The 22056-nt window shown below is 40.4% G+C and overlaps 1 protein-coding gene across 3 annotated transcripts in view; it reads right to left on the bottom strand.

Moving 5' to 3' along the window:
• Positions 1 to 26: 26 nt before the first annotated feature.
• Positions 27 to 22056, bottom strand: part of ZNF219 (zinc finger protein 219) — a 29487-nt gene continuing 7457 nt past the window's right edge. For 2 of the 3 annotated variants that reach the window (XM_032235275.1, XM_032235274.1), the window contains exons 2-6: positions 19538 to 19638; positions 14242 to 15610; positions 8819 to 8938; positions 6856 to 7652; positions 5122 to 6187 (exon numbers count right to left, since the gene is read on the bottom strand). In XM_032235275.1, the coding sequence (XP_032091166.1) occupies positions 5990 to 6187; positions 6856 to 7652; positions 8819 to 8938; positions 14242 to 15610; positions 19538 to 19543 (2490 nt within the window). In that variant the 5' untranslated portion in view covers positions 19544 to 19638 and the 3' untranslated portion in view covers positions 5122 to 5989. Of the gene's footprint in view, positions 1601 to 5121; positions 6188 to 6855; positions 7653 to 8818; positions 8939 to 14241; positions 15611 to 19537; positions 19639 to 22056 lie in introns of those variants that run through there. The other variant, XR_004256851.1, reaches the window with a different exon arrangement.

Raw genomic sequence — 22056 nt, 5'->3', positions numbered from 1 at the left:
AACTGAAGAAACTTCTTGGGTGACAAGCGAAAGTATTCAAGAAAAAACAAAGGAAATCCAATTGTCTCTTGAAAAAGCTCCTTTGGGACAAATTGGAGAATGAACACTTTGTTGGAGAAAACTCCTCAGAGTACTGTGGACAGAAAAAAAAAACCTCAACAAATGTATCAAACAAATCAATCCAAAATTCTTACTTGGAGCATGAATAACCAGTCTCAGATCATCAGACTTTGGATAGACTAAGTGAAGAGCTAGCTATCTGGAGAAGGGTCTAATGGTAGGAAAAGTAGAAGGAAAAAGAATGATCCAACAGCTAAGTGGATGGACTAAGTTACAGCAGAAATGGATGCCATATTGGAAGACCTGAAGAATCAAGTAAGGGATAGATCATAGATCATCATGGAGAAAACCCAACACTGACTTGATGTGATTCCTTTTCTAGAGAGTGAACCAAAGTGGGTCAACTTTGCAAGACAGAAGTCCTTAGCAGATGAATAACATAATGTATCTTTTAACATTTGTTTTGCTGCCTTGCTGATACCATAATATAAACCATTCTTAAATTTGAAATGTTTGAATTTAAATGTTTGAATAAATATTTAAATGTGTAAATATTTATTATCTACTATCCTTTTCTACAAATAGGGGAAAAATATGAGTTGGGAACAGAAGTATCTCCCTAGTTTTACCTTAATATTATTTGAGAAATAATTATATAAGCTTCTAGAATAATCTGCGGGGGAAGAGATGCTTCATTAATGTAAACACAAGAAAATAGTCTTTTATCAAGACACTGTTAAAATAAGTTTTAAATAAAGTTAAAGGCACACCATACTTAAGAGATAGAACCCAAAGGTCTTCAACAAAAGCAAGCCAAACATATTTCTAATTATTCTAAAGTTAGTTTTATCCTTTGTAACTACCTGCCATTATAATCATATCAATCTTTTAAAAGTAATGGATGTTCGTTTATAATTTACACGTGTTACTACTATTTGCGAAATCTTGTGCTGAGGTTTTGCATTTTGTTCTTCGTCGTTTTGCATTTTCAGTTCCACCTTAAGAATGTTTCTTGTCAGCAGCCTTGGTGCGACTGGGAAGTTGCTATAAAATATTTAATAATTATGGATAAGCCACCTTTACATGTATTAAACCTTTACATGTAAGTTCGAGAAAACGCCCGCCAACTATTTTTGGACTAATTTGTGCTAAGTTCTTTTGGTCTCTGGTTCATTCTAAAACTCGATACTGTAGGCTGTATTGGATCAGAAGCGGAAAAGAAGTAATAAGGACCCCTCCGCCTCCTTAAATGTGCCCCTGCCTTTTCCGGCGCTTGCCAGCCCAAGACTGGTAGCGGCGCGGCAATTTTGGAGACTAAGAATAATCCCACGCTCAAATCTAAGAACCTCTTGCGCGCTGGATCCGAGTAGTTGTTTCATCTTTATCCTGCAGAAATTCTGTCGTTCCCACCACAAAATCCAAAATGCAAGCTAAGATATATCAGGATCCAGCCAAAAAACATTTCCCTAGGCTTACCTAATTCTCCCGGGATCTTGGCTCCCGAGTTCTCCTCCGGCCACGTGAAGTATCCTAATTTCACCTAGAAACCAGAAAAGGCGTTAAGACCACCCCTTCCGTCTTACTCCACTTTCTGCAAACCGATTGTTTTCTGATAATTACATGTGATTGGATGCTTCCAGGGAAGATGCCCCAGTGCTTTGCGTTTGTTTCCTTTGCACCAAGTGCAACAGTCGTTGGCCAATTGGATCGCTACCGTCTATCCAGATCTTCCTGGCTTATATTGTTAAGGAAATTTAACTCATCGGGGATACAAAGGGCTTAGATAATACAAGCTTTGCTACTTACAAAAACTATACATCCTCCCCCAGGTATCGGATAAATGAACTCTCAGAACTTTCTGGGATTTATTGGTATTTATATAAATTTCTATCCCACGTTCATATTTATTAATGCTAACATTACTGTGCATTACTTCTTATCTGTATCCCATTTATTCTGTCATTTTTGTCTTCAAGGCAAGAAAAAAAAGCAGATTGGCAGAGTAGCATAGGCTATGCTGTTTTGGAAAATAGCATCTCAGATCAGGTGGAATTTGACTCCTGTTACCTATTTCTATCCCAGATGATAAACAATTAGTGTGTTATTAGTGAATTATTGGTATTGTCCTTACAACTTCTCCTGATGAAATGAGCAGATAACAGCATTTCCTTGTTTAAAATAGTTGGGACATAGTTAACAGTAGCTAACCTAGTTGACTGAATTAGAGTTTCTTGAACAGTGATGGCTAACCTTTTCCAGACCGAGTGCCCAAAGTGCCCCCTGTGCATGCACATGTGACCCCCCCACATGCCTTCCCGCATGCATGCACAACTGCCACATACGCCCCATCCCCACGCATGTGCATGCCCCTCCCATACATGCATGCCCTACCCCCAAGCAGGGGCACTTGACCCCCCATGTACCCCCACACATGGACCCCCACATCCCCGCATGCATGTCAGAGACCTGAAGGCCAGCTGGCCAGTGGGAGACACATGCGCATGTGCGGCAGAGGTGAACTGGGGTGATGGCTCACGTGCCATCAGAGAGGGCACCGCATGCCACCTCTGGCACGTTTGCCATAGGTTCGTCATCACGGACCTATACTGCTTTTATGTCATTGCAAATCGACATATATCCCAACAATTTTCTAAGGAGCTCAGAGATACTATACCTCTGCCCACTTAAATTTTCATTCTCTCAACAATGTGGAACAAAGTCTTAAAGCTTGCTGTGATCTAAAATAGAACAGAATAACAGAGTTGGAAGGCACCTTGGAAGTCTTCTAGTCCAGCCCTCTGGTTAGGCAGGAAACCCTAAACCCGTGATGGCTAACCTATGGCACATGTGCCAGAGGTGGCAAGCAGAGCCCTCTCTGTGGGCACACATGCCAGCCAGCTGGTCTTCGGATGTGCCGTAGCACTGGAGACCCAAAGACCACCTGGCAGATGCACATGTACGCGCTGGCCCCCTGGTCTTTGGTTTTCTGGCATGCACATGTGCACTGGCCAGCTGATCTTCATGCGCGCTGGAACGCCAGAAACTTGCACCAGCAAACTGGTCTTTGGGTTTCTGGTGCTCCGGTGTGTATATACACACACACACACACACACACACACACACATTCCGGTTTAAGCAGTTGGTGCCGAAAAGGTTTGCCATCAGTGGTATAGGTAGTCATTGACTTAATACAGTTTTAGTTTACAACAACACTGAAATGACTGTTTTTCACACATACAATCTTAGCATCATCTCCAACAGAGGTGGTATTGGAGATTTTACAGTATCCCCTGCCACGCCCGCCAAGCCATGCCACACCCATCAAGCCATGCCCACAAAACCGGTAGTAAAAATTTTTGAATCACACCACTGATTTCCATGGTCATGTAATCAAAATTCACATCCTTGGCAACTGGTTCATAATTGTTATAAGGGTGGAACCCTAACATTTATAGCTTCACATTTGGCACCCAGAAAGGGAATTACAGTGCTACCACCGTTTTAAGATACAGCTTAATTGCAGTTTGAGCATAGCTTTTCTAGAGATGTTGGCTCCAATGTAAATCCCATTAAGTTTCACTCCAAATAAAGGTTTGCAGATCTATTATGCTACGATTTCATATAGTTGGGGTAGCTTGAGACATGAATGACATTTGTATATAATCTTTGTGGCTTAGAAAATGTGCTTTGTGGCTAGTTCTAGTCTTAGTACTCAACTGCTTTGAGCTTTTCGGCTAGTTCTAGTCTTAGTACTCAACTGCTTTGAAACTCATCAAATTTGGTACTCAGCACATTTTCACAAGAATATTTTGTCCCAATACTTGTTTGTTTGGTACTCAACGCTATCCTTTCCAGCCAAAATGAAGTTACACATTAATCACCTGGTAGGTCTTGCCCTGTGTAGATCACCTTGCAGTCTTGTGTGGTCATTTTGGGTATTTTTGTGTTTTTATCCTTCATCAGTACAGGTAAAATAAAGTTTTTATTTAATTTAATCTAAGCATCTATTTATTTTTAGGTTTATTTCTCATGCAAAGTAATAATAAACAACCCTATCTATTTACATATTGCCTTAAAAATGTGCATTGTCTTTGGTTTGGGAATGTGTTACATTTATTCCCATTCTTTAAAACTGTTTGGTACTCGTCATTTTTGATACTCATCGCACTTTCCAGAACCAATTAACAACAATCATCGAGGTATTGCTGTATATCCCTTTGCTCCATCTAGTTGTTGCCTGGATTTTTGCTGGCCACATGTGGCAACCCTGTTTATGACTGAGCTCAATGAGATCATTGAAATAACTGTGATTTTCTCAGTAAAATATGATTTAATGTATTAAGTGAGTTTCTATGGCCAGATTTTCCATCTGTTTTTAATCAGATTTTAAGAATATAATTGAAAACATTGCCTATAAGCCCACACAAAGAGCAGCATTTGCTATTTAAAGAAATGCATTCTGTGCTTAAAGAACCAGAATTGGAAAATGATTTTTGCTGTTTCAGATATTTTTTTTTAAATGTGGACATTAATGCCCATCTACTTTTTATCAAGTTTATCATAAAGATTATTAGAATTTAGTAATTCAGCATTAGAAAATAATATTCCCTTTGAGTCAAGCTTCAGCTGGCCTCATGCAGCTTTTTTGGGCAATAGAAGCAAGCAATATATCATTCCCTATCATTGCTTTTCCAATACTAAATGCTTGTTTCCTCATTTGTCCCAGCCACTCACCTCCATCATGAATGCCTTTGCAAATTTTGTGCTTGTTTGTGTGATTTACAAGAAAAGGGTTTAAAAGAGGGAGGATTAAAAAAATGGAAAAAGAAAGGATCAGCAACTCAAATAGAAAGAAGAGGCAGCTAAAATAAGTGGAAGTGGAAACTCAGTTGTGCTAGCTTCTTATGTTTATGGTTCTCAGGAAATTCGATTTAATCCTTCAAGGGAAGGGAAAGGCTTTTTTAAGAAATGAAGATTTGACAAAATTGCAATTAGACTCTCATAACACAAGCTATGGCTGCCTGACATTGTTTTAAAATGCAGACTCGTACAAGCTATATATAATTTTTCAATGTAATTTTTATTTCCAGTTTCAAATTTTCTACAAGAAAACAATAAAAAAATAGAAAACTCTAGAAGTTGTCAAGCACCCTGATGTGCCAGGTCACTACAGAAACACAGCTCTGTTGCTGGGTAGCTACGGAGATAAAGATACTGGCATCAGGTAGCTTGCTACGGGAACATGAGAGGCTTAAGCTCCTGGATCTGATGAGACAGCCACATCCCAGGTGCTTGAAATCCCCTTGGGCCAAGAATGGTCGGTGAAGACTGCCCTGGCTCTAGGAGATATGGCAGGGTAATGGGGACAGGGCTCCTGGGTTATGAATAATTGGAGGATAGATAATTTGGACAAGCTCTGCTTCTCCCACCACATGAACACTATGGTGAGAAAAGCTACAAGTGCAGAAATGCTCCCCTTAAAAAGAAAGAAAGAAAACTTCCAAGAACTACTACAGGAGTCTTGTCCCCATGAAGCCCAGCAACCCTCCACGTCCTAACAGTAGGATCCCCAAGGGGACAGGTCCTCAGATAGTGGAACCTAAAAGAAGCAGCATCAAGCTCAGAACTGAGGAGAAAACAAGGGGTTGAACTCTAATACACCCCAATGATAATCACCTCCAAACCCTGTTTGACTAAATAGAACTGCTACAGCAGCCCTTTCAAATATCCAGTGCATGGAGAGGAGACAGGGAAACCAGTACCAGCAGCATATCCTTTAAACACGTCTTCTTCATGTTGACGGGGAGTTTCTGCAGGGTGTCCATTGGGATATTTTGTTTTTGCAACTGGGAGCCCCCAGCAAACAGCTTTCTTGATCAAGCAGAGGATTATAATCCCATTCAGATGAACTGCAATTTCCCCCATCAACTCAAGGCATGAATTGAATCTCCTTGCCATGTTTTCTCTGGCCTTTAACCAGTGCTCCACTGCAGCTACAGCTTTTGCCTTCCAGGGTCAGTACTTGGTTATGTTGTAGTTTTGTCTTTTTTTTCCCTCCTGGAGCTCTTGTGCTGTTATTTAGCTGCTTGGCAGGTAATCCCTGTATCTTGCTATGTTTGTCTTGCTGCTGTTAAAAATAGAAAGAATTATTTCAAAAAATAGTCGGTAACTCTTACTACGTCTTACTCCAAAACCTCTTGCAGATGGCTGCATGACCCTGTTGTATGTGAGGTGACCACTCACAAGCTGTCTCTGCAAATCTACACTACATATGAAAACAGGTCTGAAACTGCTTTCACTGCCTTAAAGAGCTTTTTCTTGAGGCAGACATTGGTCCATCTAGCCTCTTACTGCCTATTCTCGGAGGCAGCCTCCAGTCAAGATCACAGGCAGGGACTTTTCTCGGCCCTGATACTTTTTTATTCTGAAGATAGAAAGGAATAAGGAGCTCGATTGCATGCAAAGCATGTGTTCTGCCACTATGCTATGAGCTCTGCAAAGCACCTGCCTATGAACTTTGGGAAATGTAGCTCTATATGCATTATTATTATTATTATTATTATTATTATTATTATTATTATTATTATTATTATTATTATTAGTTTTGTCACACAGTCAGCCAGCTATTTAGACTGGATTTGGCATTTTTATCTGCATTTCTCAAAGACCTGGAATTATTATTATCCAATAGATAGAACAGAGCCACAATTCCCAGGTCCCTTGGTCGAGAGTAATCATGATAGCTAAACAGATTCGGGACTGGTTTATATATGCAGAGTAGACTCAGGCCTGTACCGGCTCCAACTGTAATTCCATGAGATCTTGGCCTGTCTCTGAAGCCTCCTGACGTGGTGCTTTTGGGGACAGTGCACCAGACAATTCCTTCTCTGGCTTTGGCTCCTCGGAGTCTTGTGATAGTTTCTCCCATTCTTGCTGATTCAGTGCAGCTTCAGAAGAAAGGCTGCCAATTATTGCTCCCTCAGAACTCGGTTTCCCCTGAGGCACCTTGAGACGGCGAGAGTCTTCCTGATCTTCAGAGGACCAGAAACTCTGGGTCTTGGAAATCTCCCCCTTTGGGCTTGGGGATTCTGGTTCTTTCAGCTCAACCATTTCTTCCTCCAACATCACCTGGGCTTTAGGAGCTGTGTGAGAGCAGCGGCGGGTACGAGCTTTCCTGCTGTGATGGACTTGAAGGTGTAACTCCATAAGCTCAGGAGCTGAGGTGGCAAAGGGGCAAAACTGGCAACGGTGGAGGGCTCCTCCTGCCAGGGCTGGACGTAGAGAAAGATCCAATGGCTGGAAATCAGCCTTCCCGTTTAGCAGTGACTTGCGACGGGATTGGCGGGACCGAGCTGCCCCCATGCCACCTAGAGGAAGGAAGGACCCATGACTCTTGGTGAGTGGCGTAGGGGGAAAGGCAGGGACTGCAGTAGGGGCCAGGGGCATGTGGCACTGCTCCATTGTTGCTACAGCTGCTGCAGCAGCTGCAGCAGCATTCTTTTGCTCCCGGTGGTGGCGCTGCAGGTGATATTTGAGCGAGCCAGACTGAGTGCCAGCATAGTCACAGTGAGGGCACTTGTATGGGCGCTCACCTATAGGGAAAAAAAGGGGAGAAATTAATTGGCGCAGCAATGATTATTTTTCTTTGGTGTGATTTTCCCTGGTTGGTTGCAACATATGACAAGAGACTCCATTTAGGTGTCTGACTGATTCAGTTTTCCCAATCCATGAAACAGAATAAAAATATCACATTTTTGACCATGAACAAAATCAGCTTTCTGTATTACAGCTTTCAGAGAGGGAATATCTTCTCTGTAATATTTTAGGAAGAGGTCTTGCCATAAACCCGCTCTGTGCAATTAATGAGCAAAGGAAAGAAAAACAATCCATAATATGATGTGTGTATATGTATGTTTGTATATATGTATTGGTGTTAATAGAATAGAATATAATTCTTTATTGGCCAAGTGTGATTGGACACACAAGGAATTTGTTTTGGTGCATATGCTCTCATATGATGTTGTGTGTGTGTCTGTTATTCAAAGTAGAGCATCGTACTTGGGAATTGTCTTTTCTCTTTATAAAGTCTGTGAGGTAGGAAAGGGGGAGCATGAAATACTGCCTTAAAAGTATCTAAAGAGATTAAGAGAGACCCCGACATAACACAAGTGAGGACTGCAGAAAGACCTAAACATCTTTACAGAAGTTCTCTTGCAAAACCTTTACTAGAATGAACAAGAATATTTTAATAGTATAGAATATTTTAATTAGCCAATATTTCAGTTGGCTAATCCATATTGACTTGATTTGGGTGATGCTCAGTGTGAAGAGGCCCATGAACAAGGCAGGTTAACTTGCTGTCAGCATTTTTCATTCACTTGCCACTGCCTCTGGGCCCTGCAAATACAAATTGAGAAGGAAAGTACTTAAAAAAACACTGCAAGAGAATGCAAATAAACTTGCAACAACTGTGAAGAATCTCAGAGCAGGAACTCAGCAATTCCAGTTCTTGAAAACACTTCTGGTTATGTACCATGCTAATGGAAGGAAGAGTGTTGTTAACCCAACTTGGACACTGAAATTTGTTGTCTAAACCAAATGGTCTTCCTGTAATATACCTTCAAGAGGATCAGTTCCAATACAGCATCATTTAGATTGCAAGAAATGGTTTAATGTGAAAGGTTAAGTTATAGACAAATGAATCTTATCACCTATTTCCGTATTTTACTTACCCCATGTTTCCGCTCCTGACTCTTACCTGTGTGGACACGGAGGTGAACTTTGAGATGGTGGGAAGATCTGAAGGACTTTCCACAGAATGGACAATCTTTCCCGGTGCCTCGTCGGGATCCATCCAAGCGTGACTGACTCTGTATTTCTGCAAAAGGCAAAGTGAAGACAAAAAGATTTTTTTTAATATGAGCTGAAGATTGGTTGGTGGTTCTTATTTCTTTTCAATATTTTCATATTTTTAATATTGTTTTATATTATTTGCTTGCTAGAACCAGTTTCTTTTTCAAAAAGGCTTAGAAGCACAAATGCTACCAATGTCTCATTTTACTTCTCTAGCAAAGCCAGGGGGGGAATGGTTCCATGAGACTGGTAGGCAAGTTCCCGCTGTTCGCACAAGTGGGAGATGCGGGCACTTACCTGCCACTTCTGCGGCCTGGTTACAAACAGCTTATGGTCCAATAGTGGGCTGTGGCCCAGGGATTGGGGATCTCTATTTTAGATCACTATAGATTTAGATTTATAGATTTATTAGATTTATCTAAGATGATTGAACTATAATTTGTATAAAGAATTATACTGAGTGTATTTAATAACAACTTATGTTGTTCTAAGTTTCCAATAAAGAAACAATTGAAATAAAATTGAAACTGAAATAAAATGCACTATTAGCAAGGATCTGCCTTCAGCAAGATGACTGTTATTTAGGAAAAGAAAACAGGATGCAATAAAATGGGAACACTTTCTAGAAGAAGAAATGCAGGAAGGAAAAATGTACAAATGAGAGATGTTGGCAATGTTGAGGACATCTGAGGTTGCTTGAATTTGTCAAAGTCACATTTTATTGTATTTTAAGTATTTTTCTCTATTTTTTTTATTGTTATATGAACAAACATTAAAATAAAAAAAAAATGTCTAACCCTAACCCTAACTGTAGGAATTTATATTCCCATACAACTTTCTGGGTAGTACTTATTTCAGAGGCAACAATTTTTTTAAAAGATTTGGGGTGGAGGTGTTCATCTCTGTATAAATCAGAGCAAGAAAAAGGAATGGTGAGAGCAGAGAAAGTAAATTCTTGTTGCAAGATGGAATCATTTGACTATCTTAAAGCTCTTTTTGTTGTTTTCCTTCCTCACAAAGTTGGAAGGGAGGATGAAGTGGTCCTTCCTAGTCATTCCAATCACTATTCTTAAGTATTGTAAAGATGTTTCCTTCTCTCTTCTCTATAGAATGAAAGATAGATAGAGGAAATAATCCTAAAGGAGTTTGTGAACGTAGAGATCATAATGTCCCAAGTCATTCCAGAGTTTTGCAAAAGTAATTGATCTCATTGGGGCTTTCTGAATCTTTATATATCTTGTGAATATTATAGGAGTTTCATATGGGTCAGACAGATGTAGAAAGGAAATCTAATTTAACAAAATGCTGAGTTTCCCTTCCTTTTAGTTTCCAAACTAAGATAGACATCTTTTTATTTTATTTTATTTAGCTACCATATTGGAGGGCAAAAAATGACATATAAAAATGAAATGCATTATAAAATATGCTGTCAAAAAAGCCTCTACAAGAGAAGCAATCAAATAAACACTTGCGTTGTAAACTTTAAAACACACACACAAAAACCCCACAAAAATTGAAAACATTGCTAAGCAATTTCACAAAATGCACTGGGCCTAATTCTTGTTGAAAGAATATTGAAAGTGTAATCACTCCCTCAGATTCAGTAACTAGTTGCAGCTCCACTACCTGACTTAATTTAATTTAATGTAATCATATAGTTATGTAGGATTTCTGGCCATTCCAAAAATAGCAAACTGCTTCAACTCAGTAATATTTTGTGGTTTTCTAGCAACAAATGCTCATTTCTGATCCTGCCAGAACATTTCTATGCAATTTAGGGGCGAACATAGGAATCCTGTTTTTACTCAGTGCTTTTCTGATCATGGAGTCATGAATTATTTATTTATTTAACCAATGTAAGTTAGGCCAGTAGATACTTAGATATTGCCCTGGGGTTGTATGTAACTTCATTGACAATGTTATGTTGAATTTGGGAGTGATTTGACAGGACGGTAATTCTAAGAAAACCTCACTATTCACTACTTTTTCCCTTTCAAGACATTTTGAGGATTGTAGAGCTTTTTGAAATGGGTCTACAACTTTTCCAGAATAAGGAATATTAATAATTCATTTATTTATTTTGAAGGAACCTAACATGACTCTAAATCTGTGTAGTGGCAACTTCAATATAATGAGGGGAGCCAAAGTTTGTGCAATTGTTATGGGACGAGGCTGACAGCTCCAAATGTTCAAAGAAGTGCTGGCCGTACATATCATAGTTCATAAAACATGGAAATGGACATTATTTTCCATACTGGCAGACCCCACCTTAGATGTTTTTATTTATAGAGTAAATGAAACAACACCAAATTTCAGTGTTTATCCATTTTCTCTAAGTTCCTTTATGTTTTACTATAGGAGTTCTGTTTAAAGTTCTGCAGTAAAGATATGCAAATATTCAGAAAAGCCAAACAGAGCAATTACATTTTCACCCATGACAACCAGCTTGTGAATGAGCAAATCTCCTTCAGCAGCTTCATCCAGCAGCAAAATTTTAAAAATTCAAAAAAATCTGGCAAAATGTTTTTAATGTGCTTTATTCTGGTCTTGAATTAAAGTTGAAATGCACATATAATAGAGACAGATGAGGGGGAAGGTATTGCCCTCCATTATTGCATTAATGTTTTGTTAAAGACAGCCCCTAGTGGAAAGAATACAGTTTACCCAACTATATCATCTCAAAGCCTAATTCCTAATTATTATGTCTAGTGTGATAAATTCCAGCTCTTGCCACCTGAGGGCATAACATATCCACCATACAAAATGACATGGCCAAATTCTCTTGTGTAACCTGATGTGATTCCAACCTCATAGGTTTTTTTTTTCAAAGAGGCAAATAGTATGAAAAGTAGTCCATTTTCACATCACAGATTTAATCTCATTTAATAACAAATTATTTCTCACCAAGGAGGCTCAGAACTGTTTAATCAAACTTCTTATAACTAGGAAGCAAAGGTAATAATGTCAAAGCAGTAGTGTGTTGAAGGGCAGGGAAAAGCATTGGAAGAGGCAATTTGGGAAGTGTATCAGGGCAACTGAAATATATCTTCTACCTGTGTGGAAGAGGGATATTTTATTTATATGGCACATGTATTATCTGGTACATCCCATCAAACCAGTTTGGCAATCATGGAGCTTGGGAATCCAAATTTTGCTTGCCCAGAGATGTTTACAAGTTGGTATTGTCAGGAACAAATGACATCATCTTATTCAGACTTCAAAGGAGTAAAGATTCTGCTCAGTGTTGCTCTCAACTGAAACACCGAGGATTTTTAAACTAGGGGTGGGAGATTTTGCTCCCCCCAAAAATATCCTATGTCAAAACACACGTTCTATTTTCCTTTGGAGTAATTTGGGAGGCATAGAAAATGGCTGCTTCCCAGCTGACTCTTAATCATGCAGTATATGGGATGAGTAATCAGGAGAGCAGCTGGCTGGGTCAGCCACATTATGCAAACATGTCTAATATCTTTATTTCTTGCTGTATTGTTTGGGAAGGAAGTGTTCTGGGACAAAGACTTTTTAGCATGTAAAACACAAATCAGTTTAGATCTATGAGCACATGTGCCTTACAAAGCAGGGGGTTTTGCCATTGTGATCATTTTTGATAAACATTTCCAATGTGATTTTCTGTCACTTTGAGACTGGAAACACACAAATAATGTTCATTCAGCTTTTAGTAATATAAGTTGCATGCGAAAGTTTATGCATGCCTGGTCAAACTGCTTATTTCAATAATTTCTTTAGTGAACAGAAAGAAGATGATACAACTTCTACAAGGAACAAGGGTTCTGCAAATTTGAACTGATGCTTATTAGTTATGAGCAGTTGTTTAAGAATAACCAGCAACATTTTAATTTCAAACGAAATTCATTGTTATTATCATCAAATTGTTAAAGTTCCAAAAGGAGATTTATTTGTTAGGCTTACAGTTACTCAAGTGAAGACAACTCCACAGGTAAGCAAATATTCTAAACCTTCTAACTTCTCAAATTGTGATTGTTCTGTTTATTTTCAACAACCAACAGTTCTTCTAAGCAGCTGCAGGCTTGGAATATTTGAAAATGAACATTATTTATTTTTAAAGCAGAGAAAGTTATAAATAATATTTGTGAACATTTTCAGCTAACAACTTTAATTTTGAGAAACACTATTAAGTAGTGAAAGTTGCATGGATTACTAAAGTCAACAAGATCTGGAAGACCCCCAAAAAATCTGTTACAGTTGCATGAAAGCTGGTTAGATCTTCAAAAGAGCCTGCTGAAAAGTTTAGTTGACACTGGATTAGTTATCCACATCATAGTGTTGCTTATGCAATAATTATGTGCATGTGAATATTATCAGAAGGAGAAAACATTGAAATATTTTGATAGAAAGTGCTTTGGAATAATGACCATATTCACAAGATACATTTGGAAGTAAGAAGGTGAATCATTTTTGAAGAAAAACAATCCAGTAAGAATGGATCTGGCTCTATTATATTTGGGGTTGTATGACAGCAGCTTATGGGTGGAAATAACTAAATATCCACTTGTTGTCCAACCTCATGTTCCAAAACTGAGAAAACTGAAGTTGAAAAATGTTCATATATTTCACAATAATTATGATGTGAAAGAAACTTCTATATCATCTATAAAATATTTACAGGCAATAAAGATAAAAGGTTTGGGGTGGATGTCACAGTTCCCAAAGAAGAATATTTTTGAAAATCTGAGGGAAAAGATCCCAAACATATCACACTCTAATCAGCCCCTACAAAGGAGGTTAAACAGTTCCAGGAATAGGAGGAGGTGATGGTAGAGGGGAGAAGGAGAAAAGGAGGAGACAATGAACCTTCCCTGGCTTCACAAAAGATTTGTTATTTTTGTCAAAGAATTACAAAGAACAGGCTGAAGGGTATCCAGACTTTTGTATTAGTTTTCTTATTCTGAATCTGTAAACAGCTGCATGTAAACAGTAATTATGCATTCAAATTTGCAGCAAGATGGCCTGTTTTGGTTTATACCGTGTAGAGCTTGTGTCAGCTTCTGTTTGCTTGGGGATTCACTAAAGCATATAATTTCACTAGAGATGCCTACATTCATGCATGCAACTATAGAGCTGTGGGTTTTTTTGAAGAAAAAACACCACAAATTGTCTTCCAAAATTCAAAGCAGACTTAATTCTATTAATTGAATCTTCAATTCTGGCCATGAAGCCCAGGGCCATTGCCTCAAACTAAATGAAAGTCTTGCTTCTTATTCTCCGTGACCAGAGTCAGTCACCTCCACCCAGCTCAATCGTTCCCATAAAACTGCTAAGTAGGATATGGACTCTGTCTGTACTTGCCTTTTTCCTTCTGGGTCAGCAGAGCTGAGCTGATGTTGGCTGCAGTAGAAGCTCTCACATTTGTTGGAAGCCAGTGTCCACTGAGAAGGTGAGAACCCAGTGATTGTCCCTTGTTCCATTCTCTCTCACGGGAGAGGTGGCTTTGCCGGTGCAAGGCCATCTGCTGGAATGTACCAAATGTCCGGTTACAGTCTGGGCAGCGATGGTTCCCTCCCGAATCTTCTCTCACAAGCTTGGACCCTACTACATAAGAACGTTCCCGCCACTGCTGACTACTCTCCACGGCGCGAGCTGTGGCCTGCAGTCGTTCAGCACAGCTTGCATCACTATAACCCAGGAAAGTGCCTGTACTGGCTTTATCTGTTGGCCGAGGAGAGAGGAGAGATGGATACAGGGCCTCACAACCCACGAGTAAACTCTGTGCTGACCGTCCCGGTCCTGGTCCTCTTTGTTCACTCTGGAGGCCCAGCTTACTGAGATGAACCTTCATGTGGTTTTTCAGGAACCATGGTTCCTTGAAGCCACGCCCACACACCTGGCACTTATGGTCAAAGGAGTCTTTGTGCTTCCGCATGTGACCCTTAAGGAACCAGGACTGGGTGAAGGCTTGACCACAGACCTGGCAGCGGAACTCCGTAGGGGTGGAGGCAGAGGAAGAAGGGGTGGGTGTGGAAGCAGGAGGGGTGGGTGGAGCTGTAGTGGTGGGCACAGGGGCAGGAGGGGTGGGTGTCCAAGCTGCTGGTGTGTTATGAGCCTGTTGGTTGTGCCACTGAAGTTCTGACTCCTGTGTGGCAGCAAAAGAACATTGCCCACACTTGTACGGCTGATGGAGGATGCGAAGGTGGCGCTCGCGTTCCCCTGCAGTGCGAAACTTGCCCTTGCAGAAAGAGCAGCGGAATGTGGGTAGAGGTTGGGGAAGAATAGGAGCAGCCATTTCTTCTTCCTCCTCCTCCTCCTCTTCCTTTTCCTCTTCTTGACCCCGCAGAAGTGCCCGCTCTTCCAATTCAAGCAGTAGGCGGCTCTGGTGACTGAGCCGGGTTTGGGCCTCAGGACAATGGGAGCGCAAATGGAGACGTAAACTGGCACGCTGCCCTGCCTGGTGGCCACAGTAGGGACAAGTGAGTGGATAGGAGCTGGTGTGGATACGGGTGTGCAATGCCAGAATGCTGTTGAAGCGGAAACGCTTGCCACAGATAGGACATGGATAAGGGCGATCCTCCCCTCCTGCCCCCCCTGGCCCATTAGAGTAATGTTGTAAGTCCAGCTCCCCATTGAAAGCCATAATGTCAGCTTCATCACTGGAAGACGAGGAAGGAGAAGGAAGGGCAACACTGGCTGAGTTGGCAGAAGGCAATTGGTAATCTGCACCCTGTAGGAAGGAAGAGGAAAAGAAGAAAGTTAAAGCCTTTATACTGAATCCTTTCCTTTCCTAAGTTTTTTCAATCAATAATGTTGCCTAACAGCTTGATGGTACAGGAAAAGAAGAATAACTTTAACATCCTTGCAGAATGAGACAGGGCTCTGGATTTCCTTCAGTGCAGTTTGCAAACTGGTGGCTGGCATGTTGTCTTTGTACAAAACATACAGAAACCCTTCTGTCCTCAGCCAGCAACCTTTCCACTCAGCATTTTGCAAAGCAGAGGCTGAGATAAAAGCAGCCAAATTACTTTCTTTCCTATGACTGGAAAGCAGAAGCTTTGCTTTATTATTAGAGGAAATAGGAAAATGGAGACTCCCAAGAGCAGGTGTCCCAATTTCCTTCACTAACAGCATTTTGGAAAATCAATCAGCACTTACAAATACATCTGTGTGTCCACAAAAACATGATTGAATTTGGGGAATTATATCCTGTGATAAAACAGTAAAACATGGTTGTGAACCAAAGAATAGGTAAGAACTTCAGACCAGTAAGTAGGAGAAAGAGAGGGAGGGAGGGAGGGAGGGAGAGAGAGAAACAAAACTGAAGTGCAAAACAAATTTAATGGGATTGTAAAATCTGCCTCAAAGGCAAATCTTGGTAATCATTTTAGGTTTATAGTAAAATTAATTAAGAGAAATATTGTTAGGATTTTTTGCCCCTCCCTTTTAATTTTACTGAAATAATAGATTGGAATTGTCCCATTATGTTCAAGGGTTCTCTAGTGGCGATGGGACAAGGGTGGGTATCAACTGATATGGACTGATACGGCCGTACCAGATGGTGAAATTTAGTGTGCCTTCCCGTACCCGTTGGTCAGGAAGCCCCGTACCGGAATGTTCCCTCCCTTCATTCACTCTTTTACTCACCCTGCCCATCCGCACCATGCTGCCGAAAAGTTCTCAGAAGAAGAACCAGAAGAAGAAAGAACTGTGTGGCTGGGGTGGAGGGGGGGGGGGGGGAGAGAAGATGTTAGGAAAGAGGCAGAGGGGCTGCTGGAAGCATGTGTGGGTGTGCATGGGCTGTGGGTTTTAAAAATGTCTGAGTGAATCCAGGAAGAGGGAAAAGGCAGAGGGGCTGGAAGATACACACTTCCCGCCCCTTTGCCTCTTCCTTCTTCCTGGATTCACTCAGACGTTTTTAAAACCCACAGCCTGTGCAAACACAAGACATTTTTAAAACTCACAACCGGTGCACATGCATACACTCTTCCACTCTTTGAAAAACGTCTAAGTAAATCCAGGAAGAGGGAAGAGGCAGAGGGGCTGGAAGTGTGTGCGTGTGCACAGGCTGTGAGTTTTAAAAACGTCTGAGTGAATCAAGGAAGAGGGACGAGGCAGAGGGGCTAGAAGTGTGTGTGCTGTGCACAGACCGTGAGTTAAAAATGTCTGAGTGAATCCAGGAAGAGGGATGAGGCAGAGGGGCTAGAAGAGTGTGTGCTGTGCACAGGCTGTGCTGTGGGTTTTAAAAACATCTTGTGTGTGCACAGGCTGTAAGTTTTAAAAATGCCTGAGTAAATCCAGGAAGATGGAAGCGACAGAGGGGCTGGAAGTGTGTGTGTGTGAGGTGGTCAGTAATGTTGAAGTCCAGCAAGGACAGCCATATTTCCTCTGTAAGTAGCTGTTTTATTGTTTTGTGTACTTATTTTATTCTTATTTAAGTAGTAAGTGCAGAAAATAATAAATTTCCTTTTTTTATATCTTATTTTTGTAGGTCATTCTTTGGGGCAAAGAATTCAGTGACATCGACTTGGCCACTCCCTCCCAGTCACATAACTGCTAAGCTACTCCCACCCGGTTACCTAACTGCCAAGCCACTTCCACTCAGTCACATGATTGCCAAGCTACTCCCACCCTTTCACATGATCACGAAGCCACTCTCATCCGGTCACATTACCACCAAGCCACTCCCACCAAACAGGCCACACCTACAGAATTTTTTTCTAAAAAAATTTGAAATCCACTACTGAGATGGGACTTCTGTTATCTTGCTTATTACCTATGAAAACTACTATTTCTACCATACTATATCCCATTCTGACCCCAACTAATGCTAAGAGGCCTATGTGTCAGGCACGAACGAACAAATCTACACATGGAGCTCAATTAGCTATTTTATTGCTCATGCCTATAACACAGGAATCTTCTCAAACTGGTGGTTTGCATTTAAGCCAAGCTACATAAGTTTCAATGGCATTCAAGAGTCAGACCTTGCCTTCTTCTGCCTATATAGGGATTCTAGACTAATTCTAGAATGGGCTCTACATGGGGTTGCCCTTGAAGAGCATCCGGCGACTGCAGTTAGTCCAGAATGCAGCCGCGCGAGTGATAGTGGGCGCACCGCGGTTCGCCCACATTACACCCATCCTCCGCGAGCTGCACTGGCTACCTGTCGGCCTCCGGGTGCGCTTCAGGGTATTGATGACCACCTTTAAAGCACTCCACGGTAGTGGATCTGGATATTTGAGAGACCGCCTTCTGCCGATCACCTCCCTCCGACCGATTAGATCGCACAGACTGGGCCTCCTCCGAATTCCATCCGCCAGTCAATGTCGACTGGCGACTACACGGAGGAGAGCCTTTTCTGTTGCAGCTCCGACCCTGTGGAACGAGCTCCCCGTTGAGATTCGTACCCTCATCACCATCCAGACCTTCCGCACAGCCCTCAAGACCTGGCTCTCCCAGCAGGCCTGGGGATAGGTTTCCAATTTACCCGCCCGAGTGTTGACTGTTGAATGCATGTTGTGGTTTACCATTTTATTTTGTTCACTATTGTTTGTCTCATGGTACTGCACCCCCTCCCCTTGTGATTGTAAGCCGCCCTGAGTCCCCTCAGGGAGAAGGGCGGCCTATAAATCTCAATAAAATGAAAAAAAAAAATTCCTTGCCAGTCTCTCTCTGACATAAGAAGCTTGTGGCAGGCTAGCTGAAAAAAGCTTCTGTACTTGCTGGCTATGAATTGCAATGGCAGTATTCTGTTACGTTGTCTGATTTTTCTTTGAATATTTAATGGCAATCTAATTGTTAATCACTCTGAAAAGGAGAGTATCCATAAAGTAAGTTATAATAATTAAAATGAGTAATATATAAATACTTCTTCATCTTGTCCTTATTAAAAGTGTTTCTTTTTCCAGTTTCAATGGATTTTAAAATTCAGTTAAGAGAACTTGGACGATTGCCAAGTTGAATAGACTAAACTGGAATAGAATAGAATAGAATAGAATTCTTTATTGGCCAAGTGTGATTGGACACACAAGGAATTAGCCTTTGGTGCATGTGCACTCAGTATACATAAGGAGAATAAAATATATTCATCAAGAATAAAAGGATACAACACTTACTGACAGTCAAGGTTACTAATAAGCTATCAAATTGTACTAGGAAACAAATAAAAACAATATAAATTGAAAGATACAAGCCACATGGTTATAGTCATAAGTGGGGAGAGACAGATACTAGGAAGGAAGAGAAGAATAATAGTAATACATTCTTAGTAAATTATTGACAATGTTGTGGGAATTACTTGTTAAGCAGAGTGATGGCATTCGGAGGAAAACTATCTTTGTGTCTAGTTGTTCTGGTGTACAGTGCCCTAAAACTTTGTTTTGAGGATATAAGTTGAAGCAATTTATGTCCAGGAAGTGAGGGGTCTGTAGATACTTCCACAGCCCTTTTTTTGGCTCATGCAGTATACAGGTCTTCAATGGAAGGCAGATTGGTATCAATTGTTTTTTCGGCATGTTTTCAGAAAATTTAAAGTGGTCTTAGAGTAACTTACTTTGATAATACTGTAGGGAGGAGAAAAAAAATCATTTCAGGAGCTCCCCATCCTGTTATATTCTCCCCCCCCCCCTCTGGTTTTATGACTCAAGCCACTCACCTCCATGGTGCTCCTGATCACATTCTTTAATCCTTGACTGATGATGGAACAGTCAGTGAGAGTCAAGTTGACATGTCACTCTTGTTAAGTAGACGCATTTGCTGCAACAAAGAGGGTGGTGAAAGTCATATAAATGAACGGTAAATGTTTTATCAACAAAGGCTACTTTGAAATTAATAATGACTATGCTTATACCACATTGTGATTAGATCACATTTTGCCTCTGTATTGCTCGGTTCCACCACAAAACCACGGTCGACTAAAGCGTGTGTGACTAAAGCGCGGTGACAAAACTGTGCCGTCAAAACCACGCAACAACAGCACGCCGACAACAGCGCGCTGTAACATAACCCTAAAAATAACCCTAAACCTAACCCTAAACCTAACTAAACCTAACCCTAAACCTAACCCTAAATCTTACCTTAAGTTAAATCGCGCTTCTGTCGGCGCGCTGTTGTCGGCGCGCTTTTGACATCGCGGTTTTAGCGCCGCGGTGTTGTTGGCACGCTTTTGACGTTCGCGGTTATGTCGTGCCACGGTATTGCTCAACCCAACCAATAGTGATATGTTCTGTAAACTGTAATTATAAAAGTGTGGCTTAGAATGATGAGCCCTAGGCCTGTATGGAATTTTTATCCAGACATGCTCCCCCATAACTTAATTTGGTGTGTTTGGAATAGAACTAAATACCCATGAAATTATTTATTTATTTATTGTTAAAATTTATATGCCACCCAATCCCGAAGGACTCCGGGCGGCTTACAAAAAGTGTAATTTATTTGCTACTGGTACATAATTGAGGGAGCTTTTACCTATCAGGCATAAGTCTTCCAATAGAGTACAAGGATTGTTTCCAGGTAGAACTGTGGTCCAGCAAGAATTTAAAAACAGAAGCATGGCTCTTGGAACATATCTCTTAGAAACCAGCTCCACTGGACTCCTTTCTCAAGCGACAAAGGCATAAATGGAGGGGGTATCAGCTTTCAGTCTCTTCCCTAAACCATATGATTTCAGTATTACAATATTATTTTGCGTAATGGATGCCTGCCCTGCTTTTTTTCACTTTCCTCAACATTTTCCTTTTTTTAAAATTGTAAATTTGCAATCAGGGTCTGTTCTTTCATTAAATAAACAACATTTTGCCCTGATGTTCTCTAGAGACTGCAGAGAAAAATGAAAACATTTTAAATACTGATGTGACACAGCCTGACAATGTTTACTTCTTTGTCGCCAAATAATTGCTTTGTAGAAAGCTGGCAAGAATTTTATCTCTGCATTGGATCTTTGACCAATATTTCCTGAGTTGTCAAAGCAAGAGGAATTCAGCAGTAAGAAAACTGGGAGAGAGACATCCAAATAAAATATTTTCAGATTGCAATTGGGAAATGTTTGTCCATTTGCAAGAAAGTATTCTAGCTTTTGATTTCCACTTTCCATAACAATTTTATATTTGCTGCAGGCAAATCAGAACCAGACGGAAGTAGGAAGCTGATGTGAATAACAATGCAAGAGAAGCCAAGATGTATTGCCTTTCATTATTCTCCATCTCATGCCAATATTAAGATATTTAGGAAAAGACAGCAGCTCCAGTTCAGTCTTAGTTGCTGAGATAATTTGTGATAAATTTTAATCAGATCCACCAAAACTGATCCCACTGAATCTTTCAAAGAAAAATTTGTGAGATGCAGATAAACATTTTAGTTGGATTTGTCCTTTGACTTGGAAAAAAAGATCAACATTTCAGTTTATGATCATGAAACTCAAGTGACTACATTGGGCAAGTCACTATTTGCATGAGGTAAGCCTGTTGTGGAAAAACTGGAATACCACTCAGGACTCAATGTTAAGAGTTTTGATGTTACCAAATATTTTCCAGTTCTTCAAAGAATCTCACAATGCAAGCTTTTGCATGTGTAATATCCCATTGCTTTGCACAATTCAATAGAGCACACAAACATCCCACTATTTTTGAGTAACAGAACACCCAAGTTTCCTGTATTAATACCAATAAAATAAGGGGAAGCCTACAAATTGGGAACTCAAAAAGGGGGATATAAACTGTATTGATAACATGTTACTTGAGAGCCTTTCACTGAAGTAATATCTCGTCTGAATATTATTTGTTCTTCTTCCACAAATATTCTAAAATATTATATGTAGGTGTGGTTTACAGGCCCTTCCTCCTCCTCTTAATGTTAGCTTACCTCAACAATACCAGGCAATGGTCACAAGCAAAACCATTAACAGCAGAATGAAATAATAAACAGTAGCTTTTATAAAAATATTGTTTTGGCTGTAAAAAAAATGTATACAAAGTTATGAGCAAGAAGGAAATAAGGCAGCTGAAGGAAACAGTGAGCTGGCAAGCATGGGTCTATGGAAGAAAAAATAGGACATCTCCCATGTTTCCCTGAAAATAAGACAGGGTTTTATTTTCTTTTGACCCCCGAAATAAGTGCTTGGCATTATTTTGGGGGATCTTATTATTTTTGAGGTGCAGAAGATGGCGAGTGTGGTCA

This window comes from Thamnophis elegans, chromosome Z (assembly GCF_009769535.1).
Source record: "Thamnophis elegans isolate rThaEle1 chromosome Z, rThaEle1.pri, whole genome shotgun sequence".
Lineage (NCBI taxonomy): Eukaryota > Metazoa > Chordata > Lepidosauria > Squamata > Colubridae > Thamnophis > Thamnophis elegans.
This window is presented reverse-complemented; position numbering and strand designations above follow the sequence as displayed.